General features: G+C 38.8%; 2 protein-coding genes across 7 annotated transcripts in view; both read left to right on the top strand.

Moving 5' to 3' along the window:
• The window catches only part of FREM1 (FRAS1 related extracellular matrix 1), a 79395-nt gene extending 68930 nt beyond the window's left edge, over positions 1-10465 (top strand). For 4 of the 6 annotated variants that reach the window (XM_026097825.2, XM_026097824.2, XM_064502659.1 and 1 more), the window contains 2 exons: positions 4578-4663; positions 5763-10465. In XM_026097825.2, coding sequence (XP_025953610.2) covers positions 4578-4663; positions 5763-5962 — 286 coding nt within the window. In that variant the 3' untranslated portion in view covers positions 5963-10465. Of the gene's footprint in view, positions 1-4572; positions 4664-5762 lie in introns of all 6 variants that reach the window. The other 2 variants (XR_003258836.2, XM_026097827.2) reach the window with 2 other exon arrangements.
• A 4822-nt stretch (positions 10466-15287) lies between these two features.
• Positions 15288-18082, top strand: CER1 (cerberus 1, DAN family BMP antagonist). The gene is made up of 2 exons (XM_026097892.2): positions 15288-15815; positions 17194-18082. Exons 1-2 carry the CDS (start codon positions 15288-15290, stop codon positions 17485-17487), a joined length of 822 nt encoding a protein of 273 aa, XP_025953677.2. The 3' UTR covers positions 17488-18082.
• Positions 18083-18737: the final 655 nt, after the last annotated feature.

The raw sequence follows: 18737 nt of genomic DNA, 5'->3' as shown, positions 1-18737 counted from the left end.
TGCTATCAATTTATTGTGAAAGCAATTAAAGTATAGACATAAACATATGTAAACAAGTTTGTACATTCAAATCCATTTGGACTTGTGTCACATGGTGTTTCAGCACTGAGTTTTGACACCTGTTGCATCCATATGCTGTAGGTGGTATATCATCCTTTTGTTCAGTTTCCCTGTGCAGGGACAGAAGCATACATAAAGAGCTGCTTGTCTCAACACATGTTGCTGCATGCCATGATGATACCGTGGGTGGAAAAAAAACCTCAGCTAATTGCTCTGAAAATCTTGCTCCATTTCTACCCCACCTCCAGTGCATCACAGAGAAAGGCAGTTAATGAACTCACTTCTCTAAATTTTTTTCTTTATGCATGAAGAGTCTCTTGGCAACATGAAGAGAAGCATCTGAGAGACATTATGGTGTGGTGATCCCCTAGCAGCCTGGCTTAGCAGCAGTTCTGGTGGTTTATTTCGCAGCTCTTGTTTATCCCATAGGGACATGCCCTCCCCAAAGGATCACTGCAGCAGGGCTCACCGGCATGCGAAATGGCATTCACCGCTGCCATCAAAGGGACTCTGCTGTACAGACAGAATCCAGGGCTGCTTTTTTCCTCTCTTGTTCGGGTGATAACATGAACTTCTTGAAATTAAACATTTAGTTAGAGCCTAAATATGGTCAGATTTCAGATCCTTGACTGTCAGCTCTTTAGGGCAGGGGCTATTCTTTTGTTCAGTGTCTATATAATGCCTAGCAGTGGCCTCAGTCATGCAGAGTCACAGCAGAACCATAATTTTAAAGAACAGGTCTTTCGCTACGGCTCAGTATTGTCCAGTGCAATGCAGGATGGACCCCACTGCCCTCCTCTCCTAATATTGGGTTAGTTCTGTAAGTGACTGATATAACTTGTATTATTGCCAATGAACTCAGCAGAGAGCTTTTTTTGCTACAGCTTGTGTTCATGAGTTATCATGAGTCATTTTAAAGGCCCAAGACATACTGTCTGGCCCTTCAACTGCCACCCTGGAAGTACAGGTCTCCTGTAAGCTCTGCATGTCTGTCAGCCTCATCTGAACGTTTCAAGTACCAGGAGGTGTCTTAAACAGCACTAGACACCTATTTTGAGGCACCTGAACTACTTTCTAGGTGATCAAACAAAAGCCGAGGGTAAGCAGATCAGAGAGATGCTCAGTAATTCCCCCCTGCACTGTCAATATACAGGACATGAATTATTACAGAAGTTCAACTCAAATATCTTCCTGTGCTGTGGAGACCTCTGTAGCTAGTCAAATACGCTTTTGCAGAACTTCAATTTATCAGAATGGCACAAAACTCCTTTGTATTGGAGAATTTCATGTGAAAGCAGCAAATTGTTTGTGCTGAATGTATTGCATTTAATGCTTCAAGGTCGATGGCTACCTGAAATAATTCCTTAATTTGGGCAACTGCTCTGAGATGATGGATGGTCTGGACTTTATAGCAGAAATTTTAAAGCACACAGACCTAATCTGCAAATGGACTTACGTGGCACAGGAATCAGCAACGTGTGCTTTTTTTTTTTTTTTTAAATAAGGCACTATGACCCCTTCTGTAGAGTCATGTAAATTAGGAAGTGTTAGATTTACATAACTCCATAAATAACATTATCTTGTCATTTCCTGTGTCTGGCATTCTGCCTAGTGGTACAGGTTAGTAGTATTATCATAAGTGGCACATTCCTTCAAGACTGTTCTCATTTCCATAAGAAACGTCTAGAACTCTGACTAGGTTTAACAATTAGAATGGGTGTTCGCTCTTCAGTCATGTGTATTTCTCAGGCTGTATTGAGAAAGTACTCCAACTGAGACAAGATTAGATAAGGTTATAATTATTACAGTGCTTTCTTTTCACAATGCTAAAGCCTCTCCCTGGTACTCGGACTGAAGTAGAAGTCTGAGGCTGTTGCTCAGACCACCCCTATATGTTATAAATGGTAGAGCAGTTAGCGATAGAATCTGACATTTTTTGTTAGTTTTTAATTTTCCTAAAACAACTGAAACATCAGGAATAAGCTAAGCTAAGCTTACATAAATTAAATAACATTCAAGGGCTTTGAGGTTGTTAAGCAGAAGCCAGATGAACTGCCCTGTTCTTGTTCCTGCTCAGTTACTAGTGACACCACAGACCCTGCTGCCTAATCTCCTTTCAGCCCCAAGTTTGGTCATTGGCCAACCAGAAGCACTGTTAGGAGGAACGGCATCTCTGCCACTGAATCAGTTACCCTGGGAAGACACCCAGAATGAACTGATGCTGGTTTCCTGGACGAATCATTTTTTTTTGTCCGAAAAAGAAGACAGAGACAGAAGCTTTCCAAGAGGCCCACTGGAAATTTTGGGCCTGGGGGATGAGCACAGAGAGGTTGAACCACACTGCCCTTGGGATATGGGGGCACCAACAGCATGCACAAAACTTTGAGAAGAAGCACACTCAAAACTTCTACTAAGAGCTGGCACCACACCTTTGTCATTAATGGACGAAACTTTGAAAGCCTCTCCCACAAGAAGCTGCACAATCCCTGCCCCCTACCACACTGCTGCTAACTAGTTTATGCTGGTCCAGTCTGCCGAGGGTAAAGTCATGATCAAGGTTTCTGAGGCTACCCTACCACACCTCTACTTCTTGAGTGTACACAGGAGATGTCAATGAGATCTTCCACGCTTTTGTCCTCTGGTGGTCCCAGACTGAGGAGGCCCTTGCTGGGATCCACATTCCTATGTGGTGTTTCGTCTATAGCAGCCACGATTACACAAACTACAAGGGCTGACGCTGTGACAAGGGCCTTGGTGGCCCACTGAACAATGGGGAGCAAGGGGAAAACGTCCTGCTGCTTCAGCTGACTGAAGGGCTAAGAGAGGAGGCTTCTGGAGAGGGAGCATCCCGTCAGGTTACAATGAGTTTGCTCCATACAATGCTCTTGTATGCCCAGATCACAGAATGAGCCAGACTTTGGGCAAAAGGGATTGTATAGAAAACTAAGGGCTACTACTTGGAATTCCTCCCGATGCAAAGTTTGTCTACTTCTGTATTTCGTGCAGCGTTATGACATGGCATCCATGGAACCAGTACTGTTGGAAGAAACACATGTCAGCAAATGGGATGGAGCTCCAGGCATGCACAGCAGACTTGGTGGTAGGCTTCCACCCCAAGATCTGTTGAAGGTCTCCATAGTAGCGGCATGTCTGTCATGCCACCCTTGAGGTCTGGTTGTTGTATCAGGTCTTCAACATGACAGTCTTTACCTACTTGGATTTAAGCAATACTGATCTTCCGTCTCTGATATCTGGCAATAGTCATAAAGTTAGCAAACTCCTGACATTGCCACTGGCTTATTCTTCTGCTAGGAAAGCTTTTGGCTCTCTTAAAACATGTTTGGATGAGCAGCAATGTTTCCTTGAGCTCTATCAAACATCACCCAGAAGTTCAGGGAAGCTGAACTGTTTGAAAGAGTGGCAGTCAGAAACACTGGACAATAAAAATGGCAGAGGCTCGGTGCGGAGGGCAGACTGTTGCAGGTAGGACAGGTGAAGAAGGGAGATGATATTAGGGCAGGGAAAAAGTTGGATAAATAAGAAAGTGAAGCCACCATTGGCAGACAGTTCTTGGCAAATATGAATGATGCCATTTGTCCCTGAATATAGCACAAGAAATACTTCGGGGTTTGACCTGACCTCTAAATGGTTTAAGAGCAGCCTGCTGATGCTTGCACTTGTTGGAGGACCTTGTAGTGGCAAAACCATTTAGTGGTTAGGGTCGATGAGCGATGTTGGAGCACTTTAGGCACACACACACAAAGCAGAGCTTCTCCTTTGGCTTCATTCAAAAATAATCTAGCTAATAAACACCAAAACTGCTCTCTGATCTAAACTAAAGCATAGTCATCACAGACAACCCAACACTACATTTCAAAACCACACTATAACTCCAAACCAAAAGCCTGAAATAAATAGACACAACCTGAGTTCTATCTTGAAACATGCCTGAGATTTTAATAGTGTTCTACAGAGCTTTAGTCCTGTCAGAATACAGTTAAAAATTATATAGTCTGCTGCACTACAAAGTGGGTGCGGTTGTATCTTTCAGTATGCTTGGATTTTTTGTGTGGACAGATAATTTTTTTTAAAAAAAAAGAATGTGCAGCTTTCTGCCGAATAATTCTGGCTTACAGAAAGGGACGTACCAAAAAGGCTTAAATGTACTTTCTAAGGTCAGTTTATAAGAATTATATATGAATGTGACAATGTTTTAAAACATAGTTTGTGAGTAGCAGGTGTACATTTCCTGTAAACACTTCATTCAGTTGCACAGCTGATTTTTGCACTAGAAAAGTTGAAACAGCAATCAAAATAAGAAACTTCCTCTCCATGTAATCTAGAATTTCAGGACATGATCTTCATATAATTATTGTTTTCATGCAAGTATTGGTTTTCCTGTGAAGTGTTAGCTATATGCTTTATATTAGAATCGGTGCTTCTTGTTGATAAGTCCATGGGAGATGTCTGTCACTCTGTGGAATCCTAATTATTCTGTCCTCTCTTGTTGAGCCTAGATACCTGGGGAGTCTAGCAAGTGTGGCTAATGAACAACACATGAAATGGCTGTGGGACTTCAGTGGGAGGAAGCCCTTTTGGATAGGCAAGTACATCAGCTGTCTCCTCAGACAGTCAGTCTTTTTGTGTGCCTTTCTTTGGAAAACATGAACTGCGACAGCAGTTCCAGCCCAGTTTTCAAATGTTGCATTGTCCTCAACTTTCCAGTGCTTTCATCATTTCAGAGCAAGGCACAAATTGAAAGCCATCATGCACCTGGCTACTTTTATAAGTCTTTATCAAAAAGAGGAGTTTCACATGTGAGAACTTGCTGAGTTGCTGAGGTGTTTTTGCCTTGAAACTTTTTCCATTTCAATCCTAGCTGATGAAATAATTTCCAGTAGAATTCTTATTCTTTTGTTTATGTCACTTTCTTTGGACTGTTACTCTATTTACCTTTATATATTTATTTTAAATAATTATTTAGGTAACTGTTAATTTACCAGTGACATCTTGTATCAGAGACTCTGTGAATTAACTATATGATCAGTTAAAGAATATTTCATCACACCACTTTAGATTTGGTTGTCTATTTCTTGTTATGCACCTTTCATTTTAAAAGAACAGGAAGAACTTAGATGGGCCTTCTCTGTAGTTCCTGGTATCCCTATCTGTGAAAAACTGCCTTAGCTCATAGATTACTCTAGCTAAGAAGACATACCATGTTTGAAATATCTATTTAGGTTGTATTAACTCAGAGACAATGTGAAAAGTCATGTTCCAAGCTGTTAAAATTAACATGTTTTCAACAATGTAAACAAGGTATAAACAAGGTCTGCAAGATTTTATTTTTCAGAAGGAATCTGGTTAAAGTCTGAAGCTGCCTAAGCTTGAACAGAACATTCTGTTTAGCACCTTAAGTATCAAAAAGAGAAACTTGGGAGGTGATGGACATGCAATAGATGGAAGGGGAGATAACATTTTAGATAGGTGGGTAATGAGGAAAAGGATATTTTCTTTTATTCAGATGGCACCAATTGCCTCATGAAATATTCAGTTGTATTTTACTTGTATTCCTCCAGACAGTTTTTTCTCTCAGCACAATCTTACACGCATTTTTTAACACAGGGATAGAACATGCTTTTTTGGCATCAGGCTCCAGAGGTGATAAATATCACTAATTTGGTCTTACTGATTTGACATAGGCTTGAATGACCGAGTGAACGCTGGACATTGGGAGTGGAACGGCGGAGAACCCATCACCTACATAAACTGGAGAAGAGGCCTCTATCGCCTCCCAAAGAGAGGGAAGAATTGCGTATTGGTGCAGAAGCGAGGGAAATGGCAAGCAACGGACTGCAGGAAGGTCAAACAGAACAGCTATATATGCTCAAGAAAGCTGTAAAGAATGGAGGATCCTTGTGCATGCATGAGGCCTTTCCTGTTGTTTCAGTTTTATTTGCAGTCATGTGAGGGTAGGCAGTTAGAAAACTCTCTAAATTATCAGCAAGAATTTTTTTGCATGCTGCCACAGGTGCAGATGCATTGGGGTCTAATCAGGAAACAGAGGTCAGTTGCAAAGACTGAATCTAGATTAAGATTTTACACTCTCCTCAAAGATTCTGATCTGTCACTTATTCTTAAGTATTTTTACACCAAAGAGCAAGGCCAGAAGGCTTTCATCAAATTTCTGTGTAAACATACTTAACTTAAAAAACAAAAATAAACTAATATATCCTTTTATTTCTTTCTCCCTGAAGGAGGGACTGTGAATTGGCTATTTCTTTAATTTAGTTGCCATAAAACTGCAGTTTTATCCTGTAATCATAGAAAGAGGAAGACTGCTTGGAGCAGAAATAGGGGCAGTCTGCTGGCTGAAAACAGGTTATCTTGGGTGAGGAGGAAAGAGACATGATATTCGGATACAGGTGCTTCTTTCGTGGATGCACTATTACAAATATTGTATGAAAAGAATTCCAATGGAAAGCCTTAGTGTCAGAGTACCAACAGGAGCAAAGGCTTATATTTCTCTTTCTAATTGCACAAGACCAGATCCCAAACTTTCATATCCTAATGGATCTGCTCTTACAAGGCTGTACGTTGTTTGATACTCCTGATCAAAATAATTCAATGTTTTTCAGCAGTGCAGGATGGTGCTATAACTTTTGCAATGAAATTAAATAATGGAACCCCAGTAATCTAGTGCTATCTGAAAAGGTGGTTTATGCAAAACATTAATACAGAAGCTTAATCCCAGAATATTATCATAGGATATTCTGTGATACATTAACGTCAATAGGATTTATATGTGTGTATAAGCCAACGTCTAGTGAGACATATTTTGTTCTAAAGCAGCTATGGGTTTTGAAAAGTATTAATCTAAGTCCTCATTAGGGATTTGAGGTCTTTTAATAATAATAACATAAAATCCAGATTTAGTTCTGAGAAAGGCTTAAAAACCAGCATTTAACAGGAAAAAACAGCTGGAAAAAAACTTCATTTTAGATATATGCATTTGTCTTGTTACCGTTTGGTAACATTATAATAAAGTTATATCTTATGCATCAGAATTTTTTTTTTTTTTTACTTTAGGAACCACTGCCATCTTTAAAATTTAAAAAAGAAACAAGTCACAAGCTTCCTAAAAATAAATAAATAAATAAAGCCTCCTCCCCCCTGCCCCAAACCCTTCCTCTGCCCATGGGTGTGTGACAGTTGGTGTGGTAGTAAGCTGAATTTGTCCTATACCATATGAACTCTCAGCCCTCCCATCTGCTGCCCAGCAGTTCATCCTGTCCCTTGCCCCCATCGGTGTCTATATTCAGCCAGCCTCTGCATTAATTGCATCTGTACCTCGTTTGTACCTCTGCTCCTTTTGAGGTTCCTGAAAGTAATTTCTCAGGCATGAGAGGGAACAATTGCAGCAGGACCACCTCTCCTCCCTAGGCTGAGGGACACTATTCCAGGTGTTAGCCTTCCTCCTTTCCCACAGCATGTCTTAGAGGAACATGGACGTGAGTAGCTAGGCAACCTTTATATTTTAATTTTTTAAAGCAGAGAACCTCTGTGAAAGGACTGTTGCAGATAAGCACAAGTGCATTGCTTACAGCAAAAATGCTGCAGTGAAAACCTTACCACCCTTACTGTTGATCTCAACAAATACAAATATACATATATATTTACAGTATTACTTTTTCGTAATCTTTACGCCAAGCTTCTAAGCCAAATCAGACTTTTGTGTAAGAATTTATCTAGACCAAAAAGAAAAGCACTGTGAGCATAGCTACGCTAATTATTTCAAGAATTCCTCAGAACAAGTAGCCTCTTGAGAACCTGTCCAGACCTGTTCATTTTTCTCTCTGATAGTTTTCACTGCAAAAAAGATAAGCCTCCAGAAAGTACACTTGAAAACCAACTTTGAAAGTGTGGGGCTCTGTTACTATTGTGTTCTCGGATTACAGTGAAAATTGGACTAAAAAAACTTGGTAAGACATACAACGTAAAATTCTATTTCTTTAGGGCTTTCTTTTTATTAAAACTACAAAGTTAACTGGTGATATCTTGATAAAACCCATCATGATTATTTAAATATATCTCCTAATTATTTAATGAAGAACTTAAGATAGAGTGAATTTTGGCCATGGTGTTCATTACCTGACTCGTAGCTAATAAATGACTAATGCCTAGGCAGAGACAACAGTGAGTTCAGAGGTTTGTTTGTGTAAGAAGGGAGATTTTAGCCTTTTCCTTTCTTCATAATTAATTCGAACTACCTTAAAGTAATTGAAGAATATTGGGATTTCACTACACAACAGACCATTAGCTGTTCAAATCGTATGTGCTTACTAGTTTTAGATTTAATACAATACAATAACACAGCTAAAATTCTTTTATGACGGTGCAAGGATATTTCTAACCTGAAAGGCTGCTGAAATGTGTTTCAGTACATATGAACTGTTTGAAACACTTGTTCATAAATTATCCTTAGTCTGTCCTTTAAAATGAAGCATTATTTTCAGTGATTTTTATGCCTTTCATTAGAATACTGGGGTCCAGAGAATATGACATATTCAAGTCAAGGAAAGCAAAAGTAAAAGAAGTAAAGTAATTTTTGTTGCCATAGGAAGTTGCTATCTCTGAGAGGTTTAGTAAAGAGCAGCCCTAAAATCCCAAGATATTATTGTGACTTCTAGTCATTTATATGGTTTGAATCAGACTCTGTGTCAATGCAAGGGAAAGGCAGTGTTGAGAGAATCAGCATCACCAGGGGAGTTTTGAGAGGCCAAAAGGAAGAGCAGGGAGCACATGAATATTTGTATTCACCCATGGATGTCATGCTTTCGGATGAATAAAGGATTTAGTACACCAGAACAATTCATATGTCTTTTATGAGCAACAGAATAAATGAAGATAAAATAGTTCTGTATATGGAACCCAACTGTTAGATTAACTTTCTTTAGAAGGCAAACTAATGGCATCAAGATGTTTGTGTGCAAGTATGTCTCTTTTAATCACTTCTCTCCTTGTCAAATATCTTTTAAATCTGTTGACCAATTTCAACCAAACTTGACAGAGGAATAGATAACTCAAAGGCAATTGTTTTGAAAAAAGAAATTAATAAACAACTAGCCACAGGAGCACTTCCCCCAAAGCAAAATATTTTGACCTGAATTTTTGTGCTTTTTTACTGTAGAGAACTTGTAGGGGGGAGACCTTCCGAATTCAACTGTGAGGAAAGCTGCAGCCAAAAAAATTATCTTACTGGCCACCAGATTCAACCAAACACAAAGAAGCAAAGCTTCAATAGCCTTAGAATGAATTGTTTGCATTTGTGTGGATAAGTCTGTTATTAACTTCATAGAATTCAAGTTTTAATCTGAAGTTTTCAAGATCTCTTTAGTACACATTGAAACCTATTGAGCGCACTTATGTTTTCACTCGCTCATTCTAAAATTGTAAGAATAGCTTTGAGGGTATTATATATAGAATTCAGTGAATAATGTGATTCTACCTTATTTACAACACAAGACTGGTGCTAACCTAATTTTTGTATTCATAACACTATATATACTGTTAGGTGTAACTATGTAATCTGTGTTAGGACAAAACTGATCCATATCATTTTGGTGAATATGTGTTTCTTCAGTTTCTTTCCATAATTGTATAAAAGTTTTTTTTTCTTTTTTTAAGTGATAAAAAGCACAGCACTGGGCATAATAGAAATGCATCTATAGTTAAGCACAATATATCTATTGTTTACTCTATGAAGTTTCAGAATTCTGTTTCTTCTTCTGTATGAGTCTATTCCTATTCCCAGATTATGAAAGAGGGTCATTTATGTCATGGGCACATCATTTTTTAAGAGGAAAACAGTGAAATGTTTTCTGAGAAGCGAATCTAAGGAATCAGAAACTTTAATTTCTGCAAGTAGATATTCAAGAGAATGAATTCAAGAGAGATTGTCAGTCCATAAAATTGAATTTAAATATAATTCTTAATTTAAGAAAGAATGTAAAAAGTCATTGTTCCTCAGTAAGCTCAGTCACTTTCATGGAATATATGCAGATTTCAGTTCTGCTCTCTTATTCCCCTACAGCAAGCTATGCTGCATGTAATATAGAGAGCTCTTACTCCTGTTTCCGTTGCTTAACTACTATTTTGTACAGCAGTACACAACCAGTATAAGGTCAGAAGATGAGAACACACTAGGGTTTGTTGTTTTATCTAATACTAAGAGAATGTATTCTTTCAGTCAGAAGAAGTCCAAACTATCCTAATGAATAGGAATCTGATATCTGAAGTACCATATATAAGCACAACAGGCAAAAGGAAATTATTCTATGTGTACAGACAAAATTTTTAGACATTCTAATGAATTTTTACTTTAATAAAAGAGTAAGAAACCTTATCTGCATCTTCATTCTTGGATTATGCTAGAAACATTTTTCTGCTGCTGCTCTGAATCACCACTCCTCTCTCAGTTGAAGAAGATCTAAGATGTGTCTTGTTAGGTCTACAGTCTCTCCTGGAGACTGAAATTTTTCTGTATGTCCAAACTCCTTCTCCCTTGGCTCACTGTCCAATGACTTTACAGGCTGAAGTAATCAAGCAAGTACCCAACACGGCTTCCCCAAGCTGGGTTTGAAACTGGGTGTGTTCTCAGCTAGACAGTATATATGTGCCAGTACTATTCAGGAGATGCTTCAGGTGGGCATCTGTCCAAATTCTACCTGCCTGAGAACTACAGTACAGAGAAAACCACCCCTTGTATCATGCGTACTTATACCCATACAGATCGTTCCATCGACTTACTGTCAAGTGCTGTGAGAACAAGGAGTCGACAGATGTGAAAGGTAAATTATCCTAGTTCTGCTGGACACAAAAGTGAGCAATTTCAAATGTGAGCATCTAAATTTTAGCAGCAGTTTGAAACTTTGATCCAGTCCTGTTGCTACAGCATAGAGAAAGGAAATAGGGAAAGGCGAATAGAAAGCAATAAATGAGGGGAAAAAAAAAAAAAAAGAACACAACAGAGGATTTGAAACTGAATAGAAAAGGAGAGAATTAGTAATGTACAGTAACTGAGATTGAAGATACAAAACTAACCAGATTTACTGCCTGTTCTTTCATATCATACCTTGTCAAAGCCTTTTCATTTCATTATTTTAACCCCCCCGTGAGGCCAGTATGTGATCTTTTTTCCCACAACCCAATAAAACCAAGACCACAGATGGCTTTCTTCGAAATGTGTAATAATTAGAGAATAAACTGCATAGTGCTAACTCATTAGTTCTGAATTCTTTATATGGGTTCTGTAAAAGATATAACTGGATACAAGTCTGTCTACACAGAATGTCATATCTAAAACGGCAGAATATTGAAATGGGCAGTAATATATAAAATCCATTTCAATAATTTAATCAGCAGTCATGCTACGATGAGAGTATTTAGCTCAACAGAAGGCAAGTAATTCAAGCACTGTGTAAGAATTATTTTTAGGCATCAACTGGCAGTATAACTAATTACTCAGTTTCTGTCCAAGATGACTGAAACTGCAGCTCTGAAACAAATGAATAAAATGACTTTGTATTTGGTAACACTTGCCAACACCTGACTGTTTTACGAAGATCAGCAATCATCATTCATGGTGACTATTTCTAGTGAAAGTGGAATGCCCCAAATAAATTGCTATTATGAAGGCAAATCAAAGCCTGCATGAAATAGACTACTGGCTATAACCACAAAATTTAACAACAAAATGCAGTGAAAACATGTGCTTTGCTTATATGAAAGCATGATAAGGCAGGAAAACAAGTTTTTATAAAGGTAGAGCACGGCAGTTTGTAGAAATCTGATATTAGCTGTATGTGGAACATGATGATAATATGCCTAGTCGAATATCTGTTGACAATTACTAGCCTACGCAGTTGATGTCACCACTAAGAGGCTTGCAAATATTTCTTACTATTTTTATTTCCAAAACAATTCTACAAAGCAGCTTTCTGAGCTGGGATGCTTTGCCACAAGCAGGTAGGCTCCTGGTTGAATGGAGAGGCTGAGGATAGATCCCACTACCTGTGCACGGTTATACCCACAGTGGACTCCAAAACAGACTTAGACGGTGTGTTAAAACAGACCAAACTGTGCCCAGACGTATCAGGTCCTATTTCTTTCCATTGTCTTGTCTCTCGGAAAGCAGCCAAAGCTTACTTTTGTAGGCATGAAAGAACAGTACTAGACTGACCTGGCAGGACCAGAGCTGACATGCTGCTTCTGGTTCCCAGCAGATCTCACTAAAACCAAGAAAAAAAGGGTAGCAGAGTGATCTTGCTCACATTGCTTTGCTTCAGCCTTCTTTCCTACCCTTTTGCAAACATTTTGTGCTTTTATATCTGAAGCCCTCTAAGGTAGGCCTTGTTATTTGCTGTATGTTACAGTACAGAACTGTACCAACCATAAAGGGATCTTAATCTCAAACGGCATTTTTCTGATAGCACATTTGGTGCCAAGTTATGGACAAATACAGCACTAGTAGCTTAGTATCTACACATGCATGCCATTTTCAGCTTTTGTACATTCCTTTTTAATGTTTTCACTGCACTGGTAACCCAGACTAGTTTAGCTTAGATATAAGTGTTGTGTTTAGATACACCCTAATTATTCCAGCCGTAACATTTTCTTACTTTTTATCTGTGGATTGGTGGAGATGTCCTTAAATTCTTTGCATCATATTTGCTACTTAAAACCTGATATATTCTTTGTGAAGAGTTGCAAGAACCCTTTGAAAATATACATAATAAAATGATTTTTCTCATATTCCTGCTATAAAGAAGAAAAGCTCTCAAAAGAAACTAAGATGCTTTCTGAGCACTAACCCCTACCTCAACCACGTCAGATAAAAAGGGCAAAATACACCTCCACACCTAGATGTGTGTTTTTTTCTTTCAGGACAGACCAGGGTAAAATTTAACTAAGACTTAAAAGCCTGTTCTCTGTTACATTGAATGTGGTGAGATTTTTCCAGCTGTCTCTGAAGGGAGGTAAATTGGGCTTTCCAGGCACTTAGTTTTCAATCTTGTAAATATGCATGTCAGTGACTTAAAGAAATTTTGCTTATATAGATAAAGCTATATGTAGATATTACAGGATCAAGACCAAAGCTGGACGTTTTAAGCAGTTAGTGCACCAATGTATTAGACTTCGTCAAGACCTGGCAAAAGAAGTGAAAAATAGCTTAACTGGCTAAAAACAAACAAAAAGAACACCTCTGTCTTATTGCTATAACCCAGATGGACTCTTTAAGTTGTTTTAATTACCTTTATGTTTTTAAAATTTGAAGCAAAGAGCTGCAAAAATACACATTGCTTCAAATGAAAGACTGACAAATGTGTTAGACCCTTATGTGTCAGTATGTCTGTCTGAGTATTGTACCAGTCTCGTAACTATTGGAGCAACTAAAATCATGAGGGAAAAAAGGAGGAAAAGTCCAAAGGTAACAGTCTTATTTCTGCTGAGTAGTTGTAAATGACTATTTTTAACCTGCAGTAGATAAAAGAAATTTTAGATCCAAAGGTACACTGCTTCAGTTAAACTTGCTGGCCAATGAAGATAGGATGTGAGCATTCAAACTGTGCTTTTAGGCTACTTAATCTTATCACATTTAAATTAATCCTCTTGACTTATTGCTGCTCCACCCTAATGCTTGTGTAAATAGGATACAAGGACTTTTGGAGGCACACCTCACAGCTGATCTTGCTGCAGATACCAAGCTTTTCTATGATTTCTTTCTTGATAGTTGTGGAAGAATCCATCTGCCCTCCCAGGGCACACTTGAGACTTCAGGAAGGCATCAAACAAGTAGAAGAACTAAACTGCCCTGAGTCCAAGTTACAGAGCAATTAAGTTAGTGCCTGACAGCTGTGCTTTCCTTAACTTGATCACCCCACTGAGGTGAAAGCACACATACACTCAAATGTTGGTGTGTGAATCCCATCCTTGCTGCAGCTTCATGCACTTCTGTTTTAGGATGAACCTGGGATAGCCTCAAGATAAGGACAAGCTCTAAAACTCCACTAACTTTGCACTTAAGTTCTAAGTTAGTGCTGCACAGGAATGTTGATGTGCAATTAATATACTTCAATTATGAGGCAATAAATTAATTCCCCAGAAGTCAAAAATGAATAATGCCATACATTTAGTACAGATCAGCTAGGTTTTTAACACTAAGGAATAGACCAGCTACAAATTAAGTCTACTGATACTTCAGTAGAGATCCTCTTCTATCATTTTTTTTCTTCTCACACACTGCATAACATAACTTTGCAAAAGATGACCTCCAATTCAGGGTCTAGTAGTCTTTGGACATTTCTGTTGAGACATTCCAGTCTAGAACCATGAATTATGTAAATTCTAACATATTTTGCTTAAATCCTCATTTTGTTTACCAACTTTCCATGATGTCTGTAGTCACTTTGGTGCCCAAAGAGAAAGTAAGAGTGTTAATCTTTGAGATTCTGGGATACTGAGTTTCTCCACCTTGGGAATTTTTATTCTAGGCTAGACACTTCTGCACTCCAGCAGCTGCTGGTGTTCTCTGCAAGATTCATCTGGGTGTGTGAGCACAAATCTGCTGGTTTGCAGTAGTGCTTGGGTCACACCCAGAATCTGAAAGACCGAACTTAGAAGCCACTTTTGAAAATATGGGCTGATTTGACATCCCCAGAACTAGCTTCATGCTTTATGGAATCAGTTATCTATTTATTCAGTTTGTTTTTTCTGGTTGTGATGAAATAGCACTAACTGTATTAACAGTCTCTGGCTTCGTAGAATGGAAAGTCAAAATAAATAATGAAGACCACACTGAACAAGCTAATACACAACCCCAAATGTTTTCTTAATTCCTAGACCTCAGCTAGACAGCTTATCCAAACATTTCATCCTATTGATTCCCTCTGTCCTCCCCCTCATCCTGGAGTACTAGATCTTAGATAGGAACTTCTAATACACATAACCCAGGTTGAAAGCAGAGTTTCATTAGCACAAACTCCCCTATCATAATTGTAATCTACAGTAAATGAAAGCAATTAGTCATGCTAGGGTCTCCCTCCAGCCCACCTCTCCTGTCTGCACACAAACATCAGCCATAAGCTGACACCAGCCTTCTGTATAAAGCTAGCAGACTACATTCACTGCAACAGCAGCAGATCTACAGAGCTATGCTCAACAGGATCATGTCACTACTTTTTCTTCAGCTGTTAGTGCTCTCACATCTTAGAGCCACAGAGACAGAGGGAGATCCACAGCAAAAGAAAAGTAGAAGGCCATTTCAGCACCTTTTCTACCCTGGCAAAAATCTGCTTGCAAGTGAGGGTTTTCGTCAGCTGGTGGCGAAAAATCCAATAGGTGTTGAAGAAACCCTAGGAGAAACAAGCCTATTTGTAGCAATTCCACAGACGGCAATGGACAGTGTGAGGCAAGGACAGAAAAAAACTTCCAGATTCACCCTTCCCCACACAGAACTTTATGCAGACCGAGATCTGGGAACCTGGACAGCACCCAGAGAGACCTCTCCTGTGGAAAACTTCTCTCTATCCCACGCTTCCAGCAAGAGAGAAGCTGAACCTCTCTATAGAAAAGATGCCAAGAAATTCTGGGACCACTTCATGCAAAAAAAAAATTCAGCTTCTGAAGAGGTTGTCCTGCCAATCAAGACCAATGAAATGCACCAAGAAACCTGCAGAACCCTGCCTTTTTCCCAGGTAAGAACAGCTGTCTAAGATCAGTAAATGTGACCTTTCCCTGTAGTCTGTAACTAAAGAAATACAGGTTAGTTCATTTGCTAAGACATGGGGGCACTTCAGAAATGCACACTCTTAGTGGCTTAAAAAGACCTTCTGAGGCTTTAGTCTGATGGGAGAAACTACTAAATTGAAGCGCTGGAAGGCAACACATTCAGTGTTCAGAAAGTTATTTATTCTCTTTATTCAAGGATGCTCCAACCTAACCTGACCAAGCAGGGAGGGGTAAGTAAATATCTACACAATGAATATACATCAGTACAGTATCTATACACAAAATATCTATGTACACAGTGGGTCCCAGAACAAGTACTCAAGGAGAAGCTGGTTGCTTTCTTGCAGCTAGGCAAGGATCCCTTATCTATTGTATTAATTGGAAGAGTGATGCATAGGTCTACTTCTGTGCCAAGAATGCTGAAGAACTGGTAGAGCGCCCCAAGCACAGATGAAGTCATTCTGTTGTATCTATTGTCATGCCCAGAGAAGCAAATAGTACGAATGAAAGTGCCATTTTCCTCACAAGGCTGCATCTATTCTCAGTGTTTCTGTCACCACAGTCAGTCAGGAACGATATGTTTTCACACCCCTCACCTAATTTACTTTATCAATAGATATCTGTAAATATAGGTGTGGCCTAGAAACTTGTACCATTTTATTTTTTCTGGACATATCATATGGCTAGCTCTGTCCAGAATGGCTGCAGTTATGCCAATATAAAAGTGCTAACAGTGTACTGTTTCTGGCTTGGGAATTGACATAGACTCTCCTGATACAAGAAACTGTTATTCTTGCAAAGACATTATAGAATTCGTATTGCACTTTGCTTATCAAAAAAAAAATTGCTAAAGAATAATAGTACTCCTCCTCATGAAGCTAAATCTTCAAGATTTCAGGTGTGAGTCTGACTTGTGGTTAATATACAAATATGTTGGGCCAAAACGACGTACTACTAAGTGACTAGTACTGCTTAATCATGTCAGAAATGTAGATTCCAAGCAGCAAGTAAAAGGTACAGACGACAAAGTAAAAACCTCTCTTTGTTGTTCAATATACCTTAAGAATGTATATTAAGCTTAAGAATGGAGCTCTCAAGATTGCTTTTAAAAGCTCTTGAATTTTATTGCTTGACATAAAAATTAGCATTTTAATGGAAATGTCCTGAGAAGAAAAAATATAGTAGTTGTACAGTAGTTTTGGGGTGCCTTTTTTTTTTTTTTTTCATGCCTTCTTGCAAAGTCCATGGAGATCATTCATGTACCAGGAAGATCAAGATTCAGACCTAAGCTATATTCACAGATCAGTGCTAGTATTGTGATCTTCAAACTGCTTTCTGTTACAGGGTGTTGCTCACGAGAGCTGTGAGAAGGTGATGGTGCAGAATAATCTTTGTTTTGGAAAGTGTAGTTCCTTCCATGTCCCTGGTCCAGATGATCATCTTCATACCTTTAGTTCACATTGCTTGCCCACCAAGTTCTCCATGAAGCGCTTGGAGCTCAACTGCACCAGTTCTGTCCCAGTGGTCAAAGAAGTCATGATTGTGGAAGAATGTGAATGTGTGATTCAGAAGATTAAAGATCCTGCAATAAGATCACTACAGTCAGACTTGCATGCAAATGTGTATGAGCACAACTAACCTCCTAAAATGCATCTCTAGACTCCTTCCTTGATCATAAGCATTTGCAATGAGAAAACAACTTTTTCATCACAGTTTCACCAACAGATTAAAGACACAGATTGTCTACTTAAACTGCTTTCCTGCTTTGATCATAACTTTACCTGAAACGCATCACATTTCTTTATAGTTGTTAAAGAAATAGAGATGAAAGTACTGGGCTTATGTAGTCCTTACTTAAACTAGGGAAATCTTTAAAAAATGTTTCACCCTTCCCTTCCCTGTTTCCAGGCTGCTAGTAAAGAACAGCCAAAGAACTAGTCTGTGCAAAAACCTAGTGTTTTACCTTTAGGTGTTTTACATGCATGCAGGCGCTGCCCATATAGTTTTGCTGAGAAAAACAGACGGAGCTTTAGTCTCCTCATCGGAAAAAGAGGTCTATTTTTACATCAAGGTAATAACTGGGCAATGCAAAATATAAATGGACATGAGGCAGAGATAGAGCTGTGACTGGTTAAGTTTATTCTGATTGCTCCGAGCTGGAGTTCAGTTACCAGTAAAAACTAACATAATTCACATATTACACATGTACATTGTGGCTGCAAATTATATTTTGCCATAGAAACTGATCCTCTTCTTTTACAGGCTTTCTTTTTTTTGCTCTGCATGTAATTTAAAGATGGTAAAAGTATTTTTATTTAAACTTTTACCTAGCAGTGAGAAAAAACTGAAAAATTGGCATGTGTGATACTTCCACAAAAAATACCAGAAATTAATGGGAGGATATCTTATTATTATTTAAATTCACTTTGGAAAGACAAAGGACATTTTCCAGTCTGACGAACATCAACATTGGCAGCGACAGGAAGCTAATGTTCTCAGCAGCTAAACCAAATCGCACCCACAGGACGAAGATGATCTGCAAAAGGACTATATCAGCATGACTGTAACTGGAAAGCTTTATAGGAATAACAGAGAAAACCTTTTGTTAGGAAAGGCCTGACTCTAATCCTAGCCAATACAGCACCAGTGGTTGTTAACCCAGCTGCTGGCTTCTCTGCCCTCTCTGGTTGCTTCTCCCTGGATTTGTCTTGCAGCCCTGGTACACAAGGTAGCAATCAGCTCCTAGCAACTAGACCTCATCCTATTTCTAGCCCTCCTCTGGGAACCTTCTCCAGTGTTATTATCAAACTCTCAGATATAGGACCTGTTATTAAATTATCCACTGCTTTTTGTTGGGTAGCTGGAATTGGAAATCAGTGGTAATACAG

This window comes from Dromaius novaehollandiae, chromosome Z, assembly GCF_036370855.1.
Source record: "Dromaius novaehollandiae isolate bDroNov1 chromosome Z, bDroNov1.hap1, whole genome shotgun sequence".
NCBI classification, from domain to species: Eukaryota; Metazoa; Chordata; class Aves; order Casuariiformes; family Dromaiidae; genus Dromaius; species Dromaius novaehollandiae.
Note: the sequence above shows the minus strand (reverse complement) of the source record. Positions and strands in the feature narration are given on the sequence as shown.

Bases quoted from the DNA above. Each gene is read 5' to 3' on its own strand.
- CER1 (XM_026097892.2), top strand. From the start codon at position 15,288: ATGTCACTACTTTTTCTTCAGCTGTTAGTGCTCTCACATCTTAGAGCC. The intron at 15,816-17,193 runs GTAAGAACAGCT...TTTCTGTTACAG, and splicing joins GAACCCTGCCTTTTTCCCAG to GGTGTTGCTCACGAGAGCTG.